The sequence below is a fragment of the Centropristis striata genome, chromosome 10 (genome assembly GCF_030273125.1).
Source record: "Centropristis striata isolate RG_2023a ecotype Rhode Island chromosome 10, C.striata_1.0, whole genome shotgun sequence".
NCBI classification, from domain to species: domain Eukaryota; kingdom Metazoa; phylum Chordata; class Actinopteri; order Perciformes; family Serranidae; genus Centropristis; species Centropristis striata.
This window is the reverse complement of record NC_081526.1, coordinates 6,190,634-6,211,508: the sequence shown is the minus strand read 5'-3', so window position 1 is coordinate 6,211,508 and position 20,875 is coordinate 6,190,634. Positions and strand designations below refer to the sequence as shown.

The 20,875-nt window shown below is 40.4% G+C and overlaps 1 protein-coding gene across 1 annotated transcript; it reads right to left on the bottom strand.

Moving 5' to 3' along the window:
- Window positions 1–554: 554 nt before the first annotated feature.
- Window positions 555–20,006, bottom strand: LOC131979070 (sacsin-like). The gene is given in 8 exon segments (XM_059342962.1): window positions 555–1,946; window positions 1,948–12,227; window positions 12,333–12,421; window positions 12,671–14,102; window positions 14,213–14,359; window positions 14,751–14,862; window positions 19,384–19,471; window positions 19,978–20,006. Coding segments are annotated over 8 exon segments (12,672 nt in total). The 3' UTR covers window positions 555–1,451.
- Window positions 20,007–20,875: the final 869 nt, after the last annotated feature.

Sequence of the window (20,875 nt, the reverse complement as noted above, 5' to 3'; positions counted from 1 at the left end):
CTAGACTATATATTTTTATATATATATATATTTTTTTTTTTACATAGAATTCACTGTAACTTATTAAAGACCACTAAGCAACGGACCGTTCGCAAAACTCCTCCCTTGAACGGTCCTTGTACATTCCTACCTTATCAACCGTTCCTAAGAGAAGGTCCGTCAAACTTTCACCTCTGAGCAACAAGGTGAAACAGTCTGACACCAGGTAGAGTTTAGAGGCAGGAGTCGTTATACCATCTTTAACAGATGGTATATGAAAATTTGTCCCTTTGGCCTACAGATTTAATAGAATATTTTAATTATGGCAGAAATCTCCCCCATACAATAAGTGGGTTGCAACCCGATTCAATTTAAATATATTGCATTTTGAAAATCTGTAAGAAAAATGGTCATCAAAATTCCCCAAACCTCTTTATATTTGCATTACATAAAGTCTTACAGTGGTTATATTGATCCTCAGTGAAAAGTTATAAATTATAACCAGAGTCACAACATTTCATTTTATTCATTTATTAGGGCAACGCACATTAACCGTTGTCTACATCTCTGTAAAAATATACCAGTGATAGCCAGCTGGCTAACTTTGGAATGCTACCCTTTGGAAAGATGTTTTGAAACCAGAAGAAACAAGTTTATATTTTCATAACAAAGTAATAAAGAGATTATCTGTCCTCAATGAGTAGCCATAAATGTTTACAACATTGCAAGAAAAATGTAATTTGTATTTTCATAACAATTCAGATGTGCTTTAAGCATTAACATAGGAAAAAAAAGTTAGCATTTTTGTTGCAAAGTAAGACAGAGATTATACTTGTCTTTGATTAGTTATACATGTTCACAACACTGCAAAAAGATTATATTTGCATTTTCATAACAATGTAATAATGAGATTATCTTGGTTCCCAATGAGTAGTCATAAACTACAACAAAAAAAGTTGACAGGCATTTTCTTTGCAAAGGATTATCTTGGTTCTCAATGAGTAGTTGTAAATGTTTACCTTGCAAAAAACAACAACAACATACATTCACATTTTTCATAACAAAATAAGATAGAAATTAAATTGGCCCTCAATGAGTACTTAAAAATGTTTACATAGAAAAAAAGAGCACATCTTTTCATTTTCAATACAAATTGATAGATTATAATCGTCCTCAGTGATTAGTTGTAAATGTTTTAAATGGAAAGAAAAAAATATATATATTTTCATAAAAAAGGAATGCAGCGAGCACATTGGTTCTCGATGAGTTGTGATACATTTTTACGACTCACAAAAGTCTTTGATGTTTACATTTTCGGCAGTTACTCAGAAATTAAACAATCTTTCTGAAGAATTTTCACATTATTTTTCTATCCTGTTAAACAAAAAAAATCACTTTTGTTTATATTTTTGTAATATTATCACAATATGGATGTGAAAGCATCTTGAACTGACCCTGTTAGTCTTAAATCCCTAGTTCACACATGCCTCTACTTTACTGAGAAGCTCAGATGCCTTGTCCAGCGCCAACATTTCATTCTCTGGTTTGAACCGATCGTTGGGAATATGGGGAAATGGATGGCAGTTTGGATACTGAGTTTTTTTGGCGTCCACTCCCAGTGTCTTCAGATTCTGCACAATTTCAGGCAGAACTCTCATTTGGGGGTTGTAAAGGGAAACTTTTGCAGCAAGGACTGAAATGGAGCAGTCTGTTGGACGCTGGCCATCCTTTTTATACTTTGCAGCTATGAGAGACTTTTCCACTGCTTGATGGATTTTGAACAGGCACCACTCTGTGCTCGCCCCACTCATGTCTTTTTGAGCTGCGTTGAGATCACAGCGAGCTTGTCTACACCAGCGCTGGGCCTCCTCTCTGTTCGGCTTTGGGACATTTTCATTATGGGTCCAAAAGTTGTATGATGGGTAGGATGAGCCTCCACTATTGCCTTTGCCTTTACTGAGCTCATCAAATTTGATTCTTCAAGTATTTGAATGCCTCAGTGGCGAGAAGTGGGCAGTCAGGGTTTTTGTCAGGATGCCATCTAAGGTACAGTCGCTTGATGGCTTCACCCTTCTCCTCCTTAGGAAGAGTCCAGATCTCTGCTAAACATTTGTCTATTTCCTGTTTAGCTTCGTCAATAGAGGCTGGTGAGGATCTTGAAGATGAGGAACTTGTATTTGATGGTTGGGATGAATGTGGCACAGATGTGCAAGTCCTCTCCTCAGGTTCAGTCTTCTTCTGTCGTTTAAACTGATACAAGTCAAGACAACTGACTTCAACTGGCTTATCTTTTCCAATATCTATCCTGTATCTCTGAGAATATAGTCCAGCCTGCCTAGGCAGTTCTTCAACAATAACTGCATAAATATACTTTTTGTTGGTGCTGTAGCCAACATATTCCCCCTCTTCAAAGTTATTGAGGATGTTCATGTCTAAGGATTCATGCCATTCCTCAGGAATTTCTGTTCCAGGGGCTGTTTGATTGAGAAGCATGCTTTCAGTCTCAGCACTGTCATGGATCCCATTCTTAGCCAGAGTTGTCAGAACATCTTGCAGGCTGTCAGACATGAGAAGTTGTCCAAGGACAGAGAGATGATCTGATGCCATTCTGTTTCCTAAAAGAGCATTTATCTCCTTTGCCAGTATCGTACAGATGGGAGTCTTCACCTTGAGAGCCATGTCATCGTTGTGTTTCAAGTAAAAGATGCAACCTTGTTGCTCTCTTTTGACAAAAACGTTGGTTTCAGTAGCAGTTTTGTGTAGTGGCTGTTTATTCACAAACAGCTTTGTTTTCAGACTTCCACAGCAGACAATCTGAATACTGCCAAAAGTCTTCTCGCACATGCCTGTAGCATCTTCTTGTGTTATTTTTCCTTGAGACTGCTCCCTTATAAGACAAATTAGTCCATGTCTAAATGCTCCTGAAGACAGATGTTTCTCAAACCATCCACTAAACTCACAGTGTGGTTCAAGCTCACAAAGCTGCATGTATGCTTCCTCCACTCTCTCCTCTGTGATTTGAGTCAGCATTTTAGGCCTAAATTTCTCAGGCAGCAATTGCAGCAACTTTTGATGCTCAAATCTGTTCCTGCCTAAATGACATTCACTGAGTTTTTCAAGCAACAGGAACTTATTCTCCAACGCTAATTCCAGCCTTTTGGTCTCAAACGCTGTGTCGTTGTAGTAGAGTGTATGTGAGGGGTATAATTTACCATCTACTGCAGGAAGATACAAAGTCTTTACATCGTCAACAAGCGACTGGTCTCCTGCAGCCTTAATTAACTTGAAAAACTGCTTAACAGCACTTTTCACAGTTTTCTGTTGGTTTGGGTTTAGTTGCGGTTTTTCACAGGAATCCACATAGACTGCTTCAAGAACATTACAATACTGCAGTGCAGTAGGTTGGTCCTTTACACCAATTTTCTTGAAGAAGTCTGCGAACATGACATCCTGCGGCGAAATGTTGTACAAATATGGCCTGAAGTCACGCTCATGGGGGAGTGAAAAAGACACATCATCAGGTCTCACGAGTTCTTTGTCTTTTTCAATCAACACAACAGGAAGACCAGCCAATGGTTGGCCTTGAAACACATTTGCTTGTAGGTAGGCATAAGCACTTCGAAACACCTTAGCACGCGTTTTGACCAACTGGTCAGTTTTACAGGGCGACTGACAGATGTTGCTCATGTTACTGGTTACACAGAGTGTAGGTGGTTGTTCATGAGCTCCTGCATTTTTCATAATTTTCAGGAGCTTTGTTGACTTATAACCTGGTATGTCTATAATTGGCATTGATGACCAAATCAGTTCCTGATGCTTAGCATCGCCATCCATCAAAGATCCTCTGATTTTAACAGCAGTTTCCTCAGCAGCAAATGGTTGATGATAGTTGCACAGTTCTTTTTGAATTTTCACTGGGAAAATTAACTTGATGTCAGCTATACTCTCCAGCAACCTTTCCTCTTTGTTGCTGTCACTCACTATAGTGCAAGCTGCTTCGAAAATTAATGATGATTTCTGTTTTAACTCCTTAAGTTGGCCATTTCCTTTTGCTTCTGTTTCTAACTGCTGTGCAAATGTTATTATGTCATCTTTTGACACAACATACTTCATTCCAAGGTCCCTGAGTAAGTCTTTTAGTTGTTTTAGTGTGTATGGATTTTCTTCACACAACTCAGTCCAAAATCTCTTAGGCACAAATCTCTCTTGGGGCAACATTTTTTGATATAGCGGTACACTTTCATCAAAGTAGTACGATGCTGTCTCCAGTCTGCCTTGAGAATTGTGGATCAATTTCACAGTCTTCATTGAGGAAATGATTGTGTCCTTTTTGTCAGAATATTGAAATGGGAGTGACAGTAACAGTTTGAGGCAGTGAAGTATCTGCATCTCTGTGAATGTGTGTACAACGGGCAGAATGAACTTCATGAAATAGTCCATATCAGTGACGGTTTTGATGTTCAGTGTTTCTGACAGACTGCAGTTCTCTGGATTGTTTTTGAGAAAAATGCTGTTACTGTTGGGCAGATTGAACAAATCTGGAAATGTCCTTGAATAGTTGCTGTTGAGGATAAATACTTCTTCATGTCCATCAATCCTCACTCGGTTACCATGCACTGTTTCAAATAATGGCAAGGATTTGAGCTTACTCTGGTATGCTTGTTTGTCTTTGGACTTTGATACTCCAGACTGCAGGAAACACTGAAGCTCTTTCAAATCATCATTGGAAAGCTGGGAAAACTCTGGGCGGTTAATGTTGTAGACCTGATCCAACACACAACTTTTATCATTCACATCCATGAGTTCTGAGTGGAGAAGTAAACGATCCTGCATGTCTACATGTATCTTTGAGAAAAACACATTGTCAAGCTTAAAAAAACCAAGTTTAAAGAGGATGCTTGATATGTCACTGTCTATGGCGAACTGAATCACACTTGGCATGTCTTTCATCGTTTGCAGGAAGTGTTTGTTGTTCAACCTCGGACACACAACAGGCAAGATGCAGCATTCATTGAAGAGCTTCCTCATATCACTTAATGCCAGACTTTGTTCATCAGCACTAGATGTTGCAGGTTTAACTTGACTTGTTAAGAACGTCCAAAGGGATTTCAGCCAGTTCAACATGTTCTCGTTCGGGACATGAAGACCACTGTGTGGATCAACTTCACAATTCTGAAGACGCTGCTGAATTAACGGCTTCAGATATTCTGCTGCACAGGGAAGTGTCAAGCTTTTGACAAGGTTTAAAGTTTGTAGAACTTTAATGTGTTCTCTGTTGGTCTTATGATCTGCAAACTGGTCCTCATAGCCAGAGAACGGACTGTCATATTTTGATATCAGCTTGGGAGATTTGGAGTTAAACACTCTCAAAACATTATCTCTTGTGAGAAGAAGTGGAAGCCCATTGAGTGAACTGGAGTTTGCCTTTTTCAAGTGAAAGTCACTTAAGCAGAAACTCAAGAGCTTTGAACATCTTGTTGCATCTTTGATCAGAGTGGCACTTATGGGCAGGGGTAAACCCTCATCTGTTTGGGTTGAGTCATTGAGGCTTTTCTCTCTTAGGAAAGTCTGCACAGTTGAAGGATTCACGTCGTTCAGTGCAATGCCAGCAGCTTTAAAACTTTTCCAAACTTTTTGCATGGAAGGAGGAACCAATTTCATTCCAAGGTCCTCCAAAATCGGATTAATCTCATCACTCATCCAGTGTATCAGGTAAGGTGCCCGAGTTGTTTCAGTTTCTGTGACATCACACCAGTTCAAAGAGTGCTTCCTGAATTCACGGCCTGCAAGTGTTTGTGTTGAACTCCTCAGAAATGGAATCACATTCAGGCCTCTTTCTTTGATTGATCTGTATACCTCATGTATCATTTCATGCCAATCCTGGCCAACATCTTTAGACACAGTTGGCCAAAAACACAAGTAGTGTGACTCAATATGTGCAGGATCAACTTTCTTTTCTGCAGTGCTACAGCTGATGTAGTGAAGGAGATCTGCATACAGTGGAGCAATGACATTTTGTTTCAAATATTCATTCCAGTTATATTTTAGACCCTGTCCATCTTCTTTCCAAAGATTTCTCCTGGCAGAATCTACCTCAAAATTTGCATTGACATGCACTGGCAGTCCAGTTGTCCCTGGCAAAGGAAAGGAACAAAAAGCTTCTCCCTTAAAATCTATGGGGCTGGGTGGAGCCACATCTGAACTCTTGTTGATTTTTGAGCTCACTTGTGCTGCTATGGCTGCTTGGGGAAGTTTCTCCAATGGTGTTAGTTCATCATCACCACTGTTTTTGGAAGAGCCAAACTTCTCTGCAATGGTCCATCTAGTTTGTCTTTCATCTGAGGTTGAAATCAATGTTCCATAAATGACCTGCTTAGGTGTTACTGGTGTGTCTGATTGCAGCGCAATTTGTTGAAGTTTGACAAAAGCATCTTTTGTTTCGCTGCATTTCTGCGGCAGACTTTTTTCAACCATGAAGATGGTTTTGAGTTCTCCTGAACGCTCATTGATTTCATGGACTTTTATTTTGCAGATGTTTTTCAGAAATAAAATTAGTCCTTCGGGATCTTTTGAGAGTACAGAGCATAGTTCTTCCATGTCATGGTCAGTGACGCCCTGCTGTGATATTTTAGAGGTGTTTGCCATAGTACCCATCCTCAGAGGTAATCTGAACATGGTACCCTCTTTAAGAGGAAATTTGTCTGGAAGAAAGGATTTGTAGACGTCCATGTACATGTTCTTGAAAGTGTCAGCTAGTGTACAGACAGTGCCAGCTGGTGGTTTGTCTGAATGACTTTCAATGTATTTTCGATTGGGATCAGAAATGCAGAGTAGCTCATCTCCAGTGAGGATGGAGGGGCAGTCAGTCAGATGGTAAACAGAGTTGAATCCTACTCCGTACTTTCCTGTCTTCCCTGGAGAGTTGTGCTTTCCTCCTTCTCCTAACTGTTGAATTCCAGCCAGGTCAGCATCAGAAAACACTTTGTTGTTGAACACACACAGTGCTGGACCCTGCAATTGGTTCCATTTCTTCCCAAATGTTTTTTCTGTGCCATGCCGTCGTCTGTCCCAAACAAAGTGAATTTCTGTTGCCTCTGCATCATCAGCATTTTGGATAAGCTCTTTAAGGATATCCTTCTTTGCTGGATAGGCTGAAATTACGTTTTTGATTCGAGCAGTCAGTTCTTCATGCTGTTCAAACTCAATCTCAATCTCATAGTTTTGCAGGGTATGATGCCTGGTGGTTTTGATTCCAAAGTGTCTAGCCATAGCACGCGAGATATCCTCATGACATAATGTGACACCTGGAGCGACTGGCATCCATGGGCTGTCATTGTAAAACATCTCGCTTGCAGGTTGTAAAACACCATCTTGGTTTGGTATCTGACAGTCACTTGTTTTCTCTTTGGCTTCATGTATGGCTTTTAAAATTGTGAGGCAAATTGACAGGTCCTTCTTTGGTAGGGTCTTGTTACCATGTTGAGAGTGCATCTCCTGGAGTACAGTTAGAAACTGACTGGTTGTAAAACCTTTTTCAACACCTACACATTCCCAAAGTGTGCTGAAAGCACTGAAGAGCGATGGAAGTACATAAAGATAAGGTTTTGCTTCAAATTCCTCATTATCAGCTACACGACTCACATTTGCAAATGTACTGCCGACAAGAATGAAGGGAAATGTATTTGCCCTTTGTGCAATGAGTGTGGAATCCCCACCATCAATGAGCCAATGGTCCAGAAACCTGTAGCATTCCAATGCTATTTTGTTGAGCATGGATCTGTCAATGGATTGAGATTTCCCACATGCTTCTTGAAGCTGCTCAAGCACTTTCTCAGGCCCTGGACTGTCATGGACTCCCAGAATTTGCAGGACTGGATCGGTTTTGTGTATTTCCAGATCGGTATGATCCAGAACATGTTGTGTCATGTTAACGAGTGGGGAGCATTTTTCACTAAATACATCTATGGGCCTTCTAAGTATGACATTTCTTTCCATTTTTGTATCACTGGGGGAAAATGCTGGGAGAAATTCAGTCATCCTCAGTGTTTCCCAGTGGAGAGAGTCTTTGTCATTCATATGATCCTTCAAAAGTTCAAGAAGGCAATTCAAATGCCTATATGCTTTCTTTTTGTTAGTGGTCCAGGTTTGGGGGATTTTGCTTGCCTTCTCTGTGATGTCTTCCAGTGAGAGATGATCATTTGCCATTCCAAGTTCCAACAAGCGCTGAATCCTTTTGGGGGCGCAAAAGTCATTTTTGGTGCCACCAAGCAAGCGTCCTTTCTCTGATTCAAAAAGACAGGCAACTTTCCCTGTCGGATTCACAAGTTTCCTGATATACTGGAGCTCTCCACATTTTGTGGGGATGCATGGATAGCGGACCAGAAGACTGTTAATTTCTTCAATGTTAAGGTCAATAGCATGCAGCACGAGAGTATCTCTGCTCTCAGGGTCCATGGTACCAAGGTTGTTAAACACTGCTTCTTTGTAAAATTTGTGCCAGTTCCATGTTCTATTCAGTAAAACCGTTTCAAAGCCTGACTGTTTGAAGCTGTTTCTCAACCACAGTGGAAGAGGAATAACATGGTTGGGTGCTTTAATTTGTTTCTTGCACACCTGCACAGCAAGCGCGAAGATGTCTTTATCCTCCTCAATGCTCTCGTGTAGAAATATGGCATTGTTCATTGAGCACCAATGTTCTCCATCACTGAAGAGCTTTGGGCCAGTGGACTGGTGACCAATGATGGAGTACAATGCATCAACCAAAGGTATGAAGGTTTCACTCACTTTCTCTCGATCAGGCCAAACAGTGTGATAACAGTAAGTTTCCAGTTGCTTGTTTTCAGACATTTCCTTAAGTGCCAAAAGTGCAGTGATGTATGCCTTCACTACAGGATCCTGTAGAAGGGCTTTGTTCCAGTCATGTTTGACCCCACTCTCACACAGACCTTTTCGGTTGCTCTTCACAGCAAATGTTCCATTTACATTGACTGGAAGACCTGTGTGAATGGAAAGAGGAAGGAAGCAAAATGCCTGTCCAACAAGATCTGTTTGTAATGAGGCCAGCTTTCCAGTATCTGGATGTTTTTGCAAAGGCACAGCAATCCCCCCGATGGGCAAAGAGAACTTGGCTTGCTTGTTTTCTTGAAGGGCCATTTGCAAAGACTGATGTGTCCCAAAGCAGTTGTACAGGAGCCAGGACTGGACTTCAGTTACACCACATTGCTGACTGGTTATTTGGACAATGTTGACTGTGCAGGAATCAATTACCTCTTTGCACTTTTTATCAAGTTTCATCAATGATTTCTCAGCTTGGTGCTGCTTTGACACGGTTTCATAAGGAATCCTGTTTGTATTCACTGTGGTTTTGGAGACAGTGAGGAGAGTTTCTATTTGGTCATCTCTCGGTGGAGTTGATGCTTCGTTTGAGATACTTTGTAGAGACAGTGTGTTGATGTTTTTCAAAAACAGCAGGTGAGTTTGTGAATTGATGGTGAACTGCTGTTGAAAAGAGATGATATCATGTTTGTGATACACCTTTGAACTTATTTCTGACTCAACAGCCTCTTCTTCAGTTCGGAAAGGCAGTTTGATCAAAGTGCCTGGATAAGGTTCAGGGGGACTTTGTCTGCTAAAATTACAATCAAAAATGCGTTCGTATGGTCCAAACTGACCAGGAAACCAACGAAAAAGTCCCTGCTGAGCAAGATCCAGCTTGATTCCAGGATTTTTTTTATGTTTGATGTGCTTCTTGAGGTGAGTTACATTTGGATCAAGTATGAGAAGACTGTTGCCACTGAGGATGGAAGGAACATCTGTCACATGATACACAGTGTTGAATCCAAGTCCAAACTTTCCTATTTTTTCCATCTTGTTTTCCTTTGAGGCAGCTCCAACTCTGACAATATTTTTCCAATCCTCAGGTGTGAACTGCTCATTATTAAATGCCCACAGGCAAGGTCCTTGGCAAAGGGTCATGTCAGGGTCAATGTGACTATCAGGGGCGTCTTTGTGCACTCTGAAATCTACCAAGAATTTACAGGCTTCTGCCCCAGCATTCTCTGCATTTTGAATGAGCTCCTTGAAGATGTCACTTTCTTCATCATACTCTTTAAGAATGTTTTTAATCCTTGTTGTTATCGGTTCAGATTGTCCACACTGTTCAACCTCCAGCCGAAGTTTGTGGGTGCTGAGAAATTGGATATTAAACCATTCAGCAGCTGCTCTTGGGATTTCCTCATGTACAACATGAATTTCTTCCTGGCTTTGCTTCAGCTCTTTCAACCCATTCTTGCTCACATCGCAGAAGACTGCCATTGACAGTGTTTTAAGGGTATGTTGGTCACCCTCTATGAGGACTGGCACTGGGATGTCATCCTGAACCATCTTCTTCGCTTTCCACAGCCAGTTCAGAATTTCAATTGACACTTTTACCTCAGAGGATGTTGCAAATGGCAGTTGTCTTCCTTCAATGGTTTGCCTGATGGAATGAAGAATACCAATAACTTCTTCATCTGAAAACGATGTTCTTAGGCCAAACTCCTGGAGCAACTTATTGTATGCCAGAAATTCCTTTGGGACCTTCCCAATGTAGGCGCTCAGATCAAGATCACGTGGGTAGTCTAGGACCAGATCCTGTGGCGATACAAACTGGTTGTGGCTCCACAGCCAGGATTTGTCCTTTTTCATCATTGTTGAAAATTCTGAGATGTGGTCTTGCATGTGTTTGTAAATGCTGTGCAACTTTCTCTTGAAATCCACATTTGTGTCAGGATCAGACATTTTCTGTGATTTTGATTTCAACACTGTCAAATTCTCTGTAACTTTTTCAGGTGGGGGTAGGCGTTGAAGACCAAGTTGGCTGCTAACTCTGTTACTGAAACTTCCCACCAGAGGCATTGCATGCCCAACAATGTCCTCGTACATAGAATGTCTTATTTCTTCTGGACAAAAGAAACAACTTGTCTGAGATTTGTCGTTGCAGTGTTCACTGCCAGGTTTAGCACATGGGACCCATCTTAGCATTTTGAGGCGATGAAGCTGCTCATGAGAGAACTTTGAGAGCAGATCATTAGTATCCAACATCTTCAAGAGCACCTTAGCTCTTTTGAGAGCTTCAGCTTGAGAGCTGACATGTTTACTGTCAATCAGTGTGGCGGCATGCAACAAGTGCTCAGGTGACACGTCTACTTCTTTATTTAGCAATCCAAGCTCTGTTAGGCTTTGAAGCATCTGTGACGTGTGAGTGTACAATGGTGGGGGAAAGAAATCTGACTGAAAAATGACTTTAAAGGTTGCAATTCTTGGGTCAAAAAAGTTTGATGCTTTTTTCAGCTTTCCATTCATTTCAATGAAGCTCAAGTCCTTGCATCTGCGCCTCAATGTCTGATTTTGAGAGAAAAGCATCTCGCCATTCTGTAAGATCCAAGTCATGATTTTCCCAGTGTCTTCTTTTCTGCATGCTCCCTTCTCAATACAGTCAATCAGGAGATTGGCTGCTTCTGCAGTATCCATGATATTAACTTTGAGCAGCTGTAACAGTCTGCGATCAGCCTCAGTTGCACACTGCACAACTGAATCAGGCATGGGGAACTCTGTCGGTACTTTTAGACCAGAAATTAGAAGCACAGCCTGTTTTGATTGAACTGCAACACTTGATCCTTTCATGGTTTGAAAGAGAGGCAACTCTGAGAGTAAATCTTTCTCAGTGACTGAAAGAGAATCCAGGCGAGAAACATAATCTTTCAGCTATTCTTGTGCTTTGTGAGAGGCAGTTTTGAGTTCTTTGATGACATCCTGAGAATTTAAATTCACCAAGACTTTCATGACACTCCTGGGAGATGGGCACAGCACATAAGAGTCAAGGTCTTCATGCTTAAGCCACTCATTTCCTGTCACCACTGTGCCACCAACTTTGTTCACCAACTGAGCTATTTGTGTTGGCAAGTTCATCTGCTTGCTTTTCTGAAAAATGAGGGTTGTTTTCTGCTCTAGTCTTGCTAGTGGTACATGCTGACTGGCGGACAGAGGGCTGACTGGTATTAATGGCATTCTACTGAAATTACTTAACTCTTTGAAGTGAGTGTTGAGAAATTTCCAGAATTCTTGGAGCCAGTCTAAAGGTGGATGTTGACTGCTGCTGATGTTCCAGGTAACAAGCCCTGTCCTCGTCTGCTTCCAGTCCTGTGGCAGATACTTCTTTGTATATTCAGCCACCTGGTTTGCATCAATGTTGATGACCTTGAATAAATCTAAAAAAATAGATTTTGTTTTAAATATATACATAAATGTTTATGGCGTGTGTCAAAAATGCAAAACGACCTTTAAATACGTTTTCTCTAAGATTATTTTCCTACTTTCTCTCGCCAGTTCTTTCAGGTGGGTACTGCAGGTTTGACTGAGATCATCTGGGATGAAGAGGTGTTTGCAGCATGGTAGCAAGACTCTGCACAAAGAATAAGTTTGTTTGCATATAATTTTAGTGTACAGTGAGTTAACAAATGCAGACTTTTCAATCAAAGCAGAAATAAAAATGATAATAATTGTCAAATAATATACTGAAGCAAGTGTGATCTGATCACTATTGATGATCCTGGACCTGGCTAACATAATAGCCAAGTACAGAATTATAACTTGTGTCAATATATTTAATATAGACTATTAAAGAGAATAAGGGCAAAATCTTAAAACCCACCTTGGAAATTCACTGCTGTCAATTAAAGCAGTGTCCTCCTCTTGGTCTGTGAAAGATCTGAAAGAGCCGTCATTGAGTGGAAGCAGTTGAAGGCCCTTGAGTTCTCTGTATTTTCCATCACTCAAAACATACTCCAAAAGGCAAAGTTTGTCACCTTTAGAGATGGTGTGCATGTCCATCCTGCGGAGAATGTTCCTTAGGAATGTTGGGGTGACGTGTTTAAGGGTGCTGGGCTGTGGATAAGCCTCATTTATAGCTTTTGCGACACTGCCTGATAAAGTGACAAGATTTTCTCCACAGGAGACCAAAGTCCTTTCAATGGCAGCCAAAATGTCAGAACTTGTTGGACCATTACAGGGGAACACAGCTTCTGATGGAGTGATGAACTGTCTTTCATTTTTGGCAAGAGAGAGGACAGCCACATTCTGTTTGAATAAGTGATCAAGAACATCCAGAGCGACGGCATACCATTTTTCTCGGTGCTTTATCTGGCTGATATCTGGCCACAGATCGTACACGTAGGAGACAGGCAGAACAGATGCTTGAGCAAGCTTGATAGCATCTTGAATGATCATGAGGTATGCTTGTGGAAGCACTTCCTTCATCAGCAACTCGTTCCACACAGCATGTTCGTCATGTTTCTGGTCCACCTCTTGCCACTTGATGTGTCTTCTGTTGTCTGTGAGGCCAAAGCACGCATTGACATAAACTGGGAGTCCTGTCTTGTTGGATTCATTGTTTGGGAGTGGGAGGAAGCAGCTCAGTCTACTCTCTCTACTGTCTCTCTTCTCCCCACAAGGGAATGCCAAGTCAACTTGAGGGAAAAAACTCAACTTTTTTGCAAGTGAATCAAGCTCTTCTACATTGCCTTCTTTCATGGTACATGTTGTCAAAAGCCACGTTGTTTCTTTGTGGTCTTCTGAGTCGAGGCTTATCACTTTGAACCTTGTTGAACTCTCAGTGATTGACTCGTCTTCGGACTCCAGAACAACATTTGATGGGACGGAGGATTTCACTTCAAGTCCGCTGTTTACAGTGCCATGTACGTCGATATGTATCAAGGACACGGAGATCACATTTTTCAGGAACAGAAGGCTTAAGTCAGCATCCGCAATGAAGCTGTCAAAAAGCTCAACCACCTTGTTGGAGTCATATAGATTATCTGAGATATCTGATGCCTCTTTGCGCAAGGGGAACCTGAAAACTGTCCCATCGAATTGTTGATTCTCCTTGATGACTTTTGACCATTCTTGTCCACTTAGAAGTGAAACTATATCATGAAAAGGTTGGAATTGATCATGTATAGTCATAAGATCTTCTTGGTCGTCTGCATCATCCAAAGACCACTGAAAACCTCCCTGTCTGACCCCAAATATTTTTTCTTGGGGGTCCAGAAACCCGAGGTGCTTTGAACTGAATATACTTGGTACATCTGTGAATAGAGTAAAACACACAAAATGGTCCCATTAACTTACTATACATGTAAAACAAAAACTTAAACTGAGACTCTTGGTTGATGGGTTTATCTTTATGTAGTTTTACCTGTTATGTGGTAAACAGAGTTGAAGCCGATTCCAAACCTCCCGACTTTGTTTGGATGATTGCGTTTGACACTCCTCCCTGCCGTCTGAATTCCTTCCCAGTCATCTTGAGTGAATGCTGCATTGTTGTAGGCGTAAAGAGCAGGACCTTTGCAAAAACAGGCAAAAAATACTTCAGAGGTGCTCATGACTTTTTTAAATACACTTCTATTCTTACAATCTGGCCAACCACACTTGACTATGGGCGGAAACCCAAATGAAATAAGCAGAACATACAAACTTTAAAAATGTTTAAGGCAGATGCGAAAAAATAAAGAATGCTTTCAAAAATATAAATTTTAATAGTTTATTTATTTTTCAATTAACTAAGTGCAAAATTGACTGACCATAACAAAAATCTAAATCAAATCAATATTTGGTGTGACCACTTTTGCACAGTACTGTATATTACATTATACATTTGTATATTGGAAAAATGCATCACAACTAATGTTGATAACCACCTCAGAGCATGGCTATTGTATGAACACCCTGCATACCTTGGTATTGTCCCAGTTCATCAGTCCAAAGGCTCTCAGTCCCATAGCTTCTCTCATCATGGATGAAAATCACTTTTGTGGCTTCAGCATCATCTGCATTTTGAATCAGCTCCTGTGGGGGAAAATAAAACAGTAAACAGAGCTGGACACATGCGACCTGCAGACAAGATGGCTGCGTAACGCGACTGCTCTTGCCCTCCCCCTCCCCCTCCTAACTTTAACATATTATCCATCTATCTTGCATCGTTAACTTAACAACTCCTTGCCCGGAGCCTCCGTAACTCCCGTTTATATGATGGCTGATGGTTTGAGAAGCAAAACCGGGTTTGACCCTCTGAAAGACGACGAAAAGCTTGAGACATTTAAGCTAGCTGTATCATCCATGCTAACTTCCGCAATGAAAGAGCAGCAAACCTTTATTGAGAAACAGTTTGTGAAACAGCTGGACAACATAAAAGCAGAGGTAATGAAGAACTCAAATTAAATAAAGAAGCTGAAAGCAGACCACAATGGGCTCTCCACACAGCTGGCTAAATCCGGGCAGTCTCTCCAAACTACATGTTGCCAACCTGAAGCAAACTTGGCGGAGCAAGGGGACAGGTCCCGCAGGGATAATGTTCGCATTATCAACCTGACAGAAAAAGTTGAAAGTGGCGACGCATCGGAATTTGTTTAATCCTCGCTCACTAAATGGTTCCCCACTCTCACCGGTAGATGGAGGTGATGCGTATAGGACCAGATCGCATCACCGGATCCCGCAACCTGATCTGCAAGATGCTACGTTACACAGACCGGGACCGCATCCTGAAGGCAGCCAGAGGCTCTCGGATTGAGGTCAGCGGCAAAGAGATCCGCTTTGCAGCGGACTACAGTAACTACACCATCAAACGGCGCGGCTCATTTTCTCAAGCGATGGAGACAGCGAGGAAACTCGGTTTCATTCCGTTCCTGATTTACCCAGCCAAACTAAAGCAGTCACCGCAAATCAGAAGTGCACCTCTTTGAGACCCAGGCAGAGGCTGAAGACTTCCTTGGCGCTCAGACCCAGCCAGTGGACTGACGAATGAATCTCTAGATAAGTAAAGTATCATCCCATGCAGCCATAATAACATACCTCAGTGCATACTTGAAGTTACTGTGACTCTGCTGTTTTTTGTTGATTTATTATAATGCTTACTTTAGTGATTTAAGTTCCAACAGGCGATATGGATAAATAATTACAGTTTCGCAGTAGAGTTTGATATTTTTTTGCTTGGTTAATAAAAAAACACAACTCTTAACTTTGATGGAAATTTGTTTTTCTTTTTCGTGATAGTATGATAGCCAGCTTTCTCAGTTCAGGAGCCCATGTAGTGGGTGTTATGTTTGTGGCTACTGCCACCTTATATGTTATAGTTTTAGATGAGAGTTCGTATTTTTCCTTTTTTCTTCCTTTTTTTTGGCGACATCGGGTTGAATATTTGGATCTGCCCATTTCTGACTATAACTCATATACAGGAACAAAAAAAAATTGCCCAGCCTTATCCGTAATAATGTCTATAATGTCTAATAATAATGTCTATATAAATGGTTTAAATGCCCCCATTAAGCACTCATGTGTCTTGATTGGCTTAGAAGACACAAGATAGACGTGGCCTTCATTCAAGAGTCACATTTTAAACACTCTGACAAAGAACGTTTGTCAAACCTTTACTATACTTGAGCTGCAGCTACTTTCAACTCCAAGAGCCGTGGTGCCCTGGTGGTATTGAGACGTAGCCTATCCTTAACAAAAATTGAAAGCTATGAAAGTGAAGATGGTCGAATTGCTTACATTAAAACAAACATATGGTCAGAGAATAGCATTTCTATGTTTATATGCCACAAATCATTTTAGTCCAGAGTTCTTTGGCACAATCAGCAAGACTTTATGACCCGCAGGACTTTTCAGTTATTATTGGCGCTGACATGAATGCTGTCCTTCATCCCTTACTTGATAGATCTAGTGCACCATCTCAACATATCCCTCCGTCAACATCTGCCTTCCAAGGTTTGGTTGATGATTTTAGTCTAACAGATCTATACAGAGCTGTAAACCCTTCTTCAAGACAATATAGTTTTTATTCGTACAGACGCAAGACCTATTCAAGGATAGATCATTTACTGGCTTCTGCACTTTATACACTGAAATTCATTCAGCTGTGATTTATCCTAACTCTTATTCTGACCATTGTGTTATCAGAGCACAGCTCACACTTGCCAAGACTCCAACTAAGGCCACAGGATGGCGCTTTAACTCCACATTACTTAAAAACATTACTTAGGGGCGGCTGTGGCTCAGTTGGTAGAGAGGTCGCCTACTGATCAGAAGGTTTGTGGTTCGATCCCCGACCATGGCAGCCTGTGTCTAACATGTCAAAGTACTGAACCCCAAATTGCTCCCATTGCGTTCATCGGTGTGTGAATGAACTCCCAATGGTGGCAGGTGGCACCAGTGTGCCCTGGTAGCCTCGGCCTCCAGTATGAATCTGTGTGAATGAGCATAGTGTGTAGTATAAGTGCACTCCATTAACCATTTAAAAACAATGATTATTGTGACCATTTCAGAAATAATTCACTTTTAACAACACCACACACTCCATATCGCTATATGCTGATGACATATTATTATATTTCGATAGAGCAACCTTATCATTACTGCATATTTTGGATACTTTTCACAAATTTAGCTCTCTGTCCAGTTATAAAATCAATTGGACAAAATCTGCGCTTCTTCCTTTAAACTCTAAAGTGAACCTGATTACCTCAGCACATCCCAGTGCTCAAACAATTTAAATACTTAGGGGTGGACATTTTTCCTTCATTAGCCAATATTGCCAATAAGAATTTTCAGGGCATCTATAATAAAATTGAGGCGGATCTTAATAGATGGTCTCACTTGCCAAATTCAGTACAAGCTCGTGTGTCAGTTATTAAAATGGATATTTTACCAAGCATAAATTTATTTTCTTCGATGCTGCCCTTACCATCCCCAATTGACTACTGGAAAAAAGTTCATTCTTTGGTCTCTAAGTTTATTTGGGGAAGGAAACGACCACGTGTGAAGTTAACTACACTTCAACAAGATAAAACAGAGGGTGGTCTTTCAGGGCCTAACTTCAAATATTATTTTTGGTCATATGTATCGAAACCACTCACAGATTGGCTTAACCCCAATTCTGATCCATGTCCCATTCTCATCTCCGGATTGGAGCTCTAGGGGTATCCATGTTTTAGCTGAGAATGGGCTTTGTGATTTTAATGATTTGAGATTATCTTACAAATTACCTGGAACATCTTTATTTCTGTACTTTCAACCACGATCATCTATGAAAGCATATGGAGTGCCATGGAATTCTCCTCTTACTGCTCACTCTTTGCACTCTATTCTGTACAATAGAGGATAAAAAAGAGGTTTGGTTCCCCAAATGTATTCACTTCTCCAGGATGCCTCTTATAAAACCCTCCCTATTGTACATGTGTGGTCTAATGAAATGCAGCACTACATCGGAGGAGATTCATTGAACTGGGAAAAGATTTGGTCCTCGATTGTCTTGGCTTCTCAAAACCCAAACCATCAACAGATCCATTTCAATTATATCCACAGGACTTACCTCACTCCAAGGAGAAACTTTCTCATGAAACGTTTATCATCTCCAATTTGCACCCTTTGCTCAGATGGACTTATAGGCTCATATATATACTGGGAATGCAGGGATGTGAAGCTTTTTTGGGGTGAGGTCTGTTTGACCTTATCTAATGTACTGGAAGTCACTGTACCATGTTCTCCCATTGTGTTACTCCTGAATGATACCACTTCATTAAAATTGACATGCTGGATAAGACGTATTCTCCTAACGGGCATCACTGCTGCCAAAAAGATGCTGGCTTTACGCTGGAAACCTCCACATACAGTTACCAAGCCCCATTGGATTAACACATGCATTGACATAATAAATATGAGCTTTCAGTGGCAGGCACCATATGTGCTGTGTGTGAGTCTGAGTGTGTGTTTGTGCATGTATGTGTATGTAAGGATAGGAGGGGTGGGTTTTGTCATTTTTATCGACTGTTTTTATTCTTATTTTTTGTAAAGCACTTTGTGTTGCATTTATATGTATGAAAAGCGCTATATAAATAAAGTTTGATTGATTGATTGATTGAGAATGCACGGTGCTGGAGCTGATACTATTCTAGCATGGCAAACAATGGTAGATAAGATCAAGGAATTGCTGTAATCAATATTTTTTATTTGCATTTCTTGTTAAAACATGGTCTCTTATGTCCTGTAAGAGTTTAATAGAGATCAAAGTTGGGGGGGGGTGAGGGTTTTCGCCGCCTGGTCCCTTTTTAAATTTTTTTTTTTTTTTTAAATCATCATTATTATTTTTTAATTGGATTGCAATGTACCTTTGACTTTAATCGGGCTGCTGTACTTGTTTTCCTTTAAAAACAATAAAAAAGTTGTTCACAAAAAACAGTAAACAGAGCTTTACAGATTGAAGCTGAAGGGGGAAGGGGGAATCCACTGATATGCTACATATCAGTTAGATAATATGAAATGTTTTATACCATAATTATCATAACCAGTATTTGACAAGAGTATTGAACCAACCTTCAAAATTTGTCCACCATCTGGATATCGACGTAGAATATCTTTCAGGTAGTCAATGAAGGGCGGTGCTGTTGCCCCGAAGGACTTCCTGGAAAAAAGGAGAACGATTTAATAGTCAAATCAACACAGGGTGTGTCCTCCTCAAAGAGTTGTGCAGCCTGAAATCAGGCACGACTCCTGAGAACCTCAAGTGCTGAAATAAGCTCTCATTTCCACATGAACACACAGCTCTCGCCCTTACTTAGCGTGAATAGCATAAATATGAGCTCTATATATGTTATAGTAATGGTTTAAATTCTAAGTAAGTATGTAAATTTCATTTACAAAGCTCTTTTCACAGGAAATAAAACCACAAAGTGCTTAACAAGGGTATAAAACAACATACAGGCAAACACAGAAAAACTCAATACATCAAGTATATGTATCTATGCATGATACATTATTATGCAAATAGGTATGTGCAACAGGTTTCTTCAGTGTCTATTCATCAAACCTATGCTGCAAGAACTAAATCTGAGACATAATCCTCCTCATAATCATAATCCCCCCCCAAACAAAACAAACAACATAAAAACCGATAGGTTTGCAACTCACCGAGTTTTTTTCTTTGTCTTTGAACTCATCCTTCCTGACGTGGATGCTGAAAGAGAGTCAGAATACAGTGCATTGAAGAACAAACGTCCCTTTACATCCTCATGTGATATTAAAAGAGACCTGCACCTGCTGCCACAAAGCTGATTTAAATGTGGTAACCCTCCTGCACACACATTAGTTTTCTACAGTTTGAAGTGCATTTCAGAACATACACACTCACAAATATATAAGGGAAGACTGCACTCTTTGGGCAAAAAAACCCCAGAATTCCTATATATATATATATATATATATATATATATATAAAAATACATATATGGCTAAATATATATAAATATTGCTTTGTTTCCTAATAGGTCATATTATAGATTTATAATATATACTGCGAAAGCCATTATAGGCCTAATTTAACAAACAAATAAATGGAATAATAAAAAGCATAAAAAGAACCTGTCAACCGCTGCTCACCTTGACTTCAGGTCTAACGATAACAGTGTTTACGCCTACAATTTTTGTGGTTAGAAACTGCTCTAGTGTTCATAGTGTTGCCTAGTTTTATGAATCACCTGATCATGAAGGTGCCATTGTTTTTCTCCAGCCTGGCATACAGGGGCAGGTGTGCGAATAATTAAATAAGAACAAAACTTTACTGCATCGTTTTCTCAATTTCTCAATTTTTTTTCAATGCTTTAATTTATTTATTTTTACACATTTAATTTGAAGTGCTTTTCAAAACATTCACACTCACAAAAAAAGGAAGACTGCACTCTTTGGGCTAAAAAAAACTATTCATTTGCACGTTTTTTTCTGCATACATTTATTGGTCCATTTCCTGCTTCAGCGTTAGGCTTCCTCACTGCTATGTGAAGCCTAACGCTGAAGCAGGAAATGGACCAAT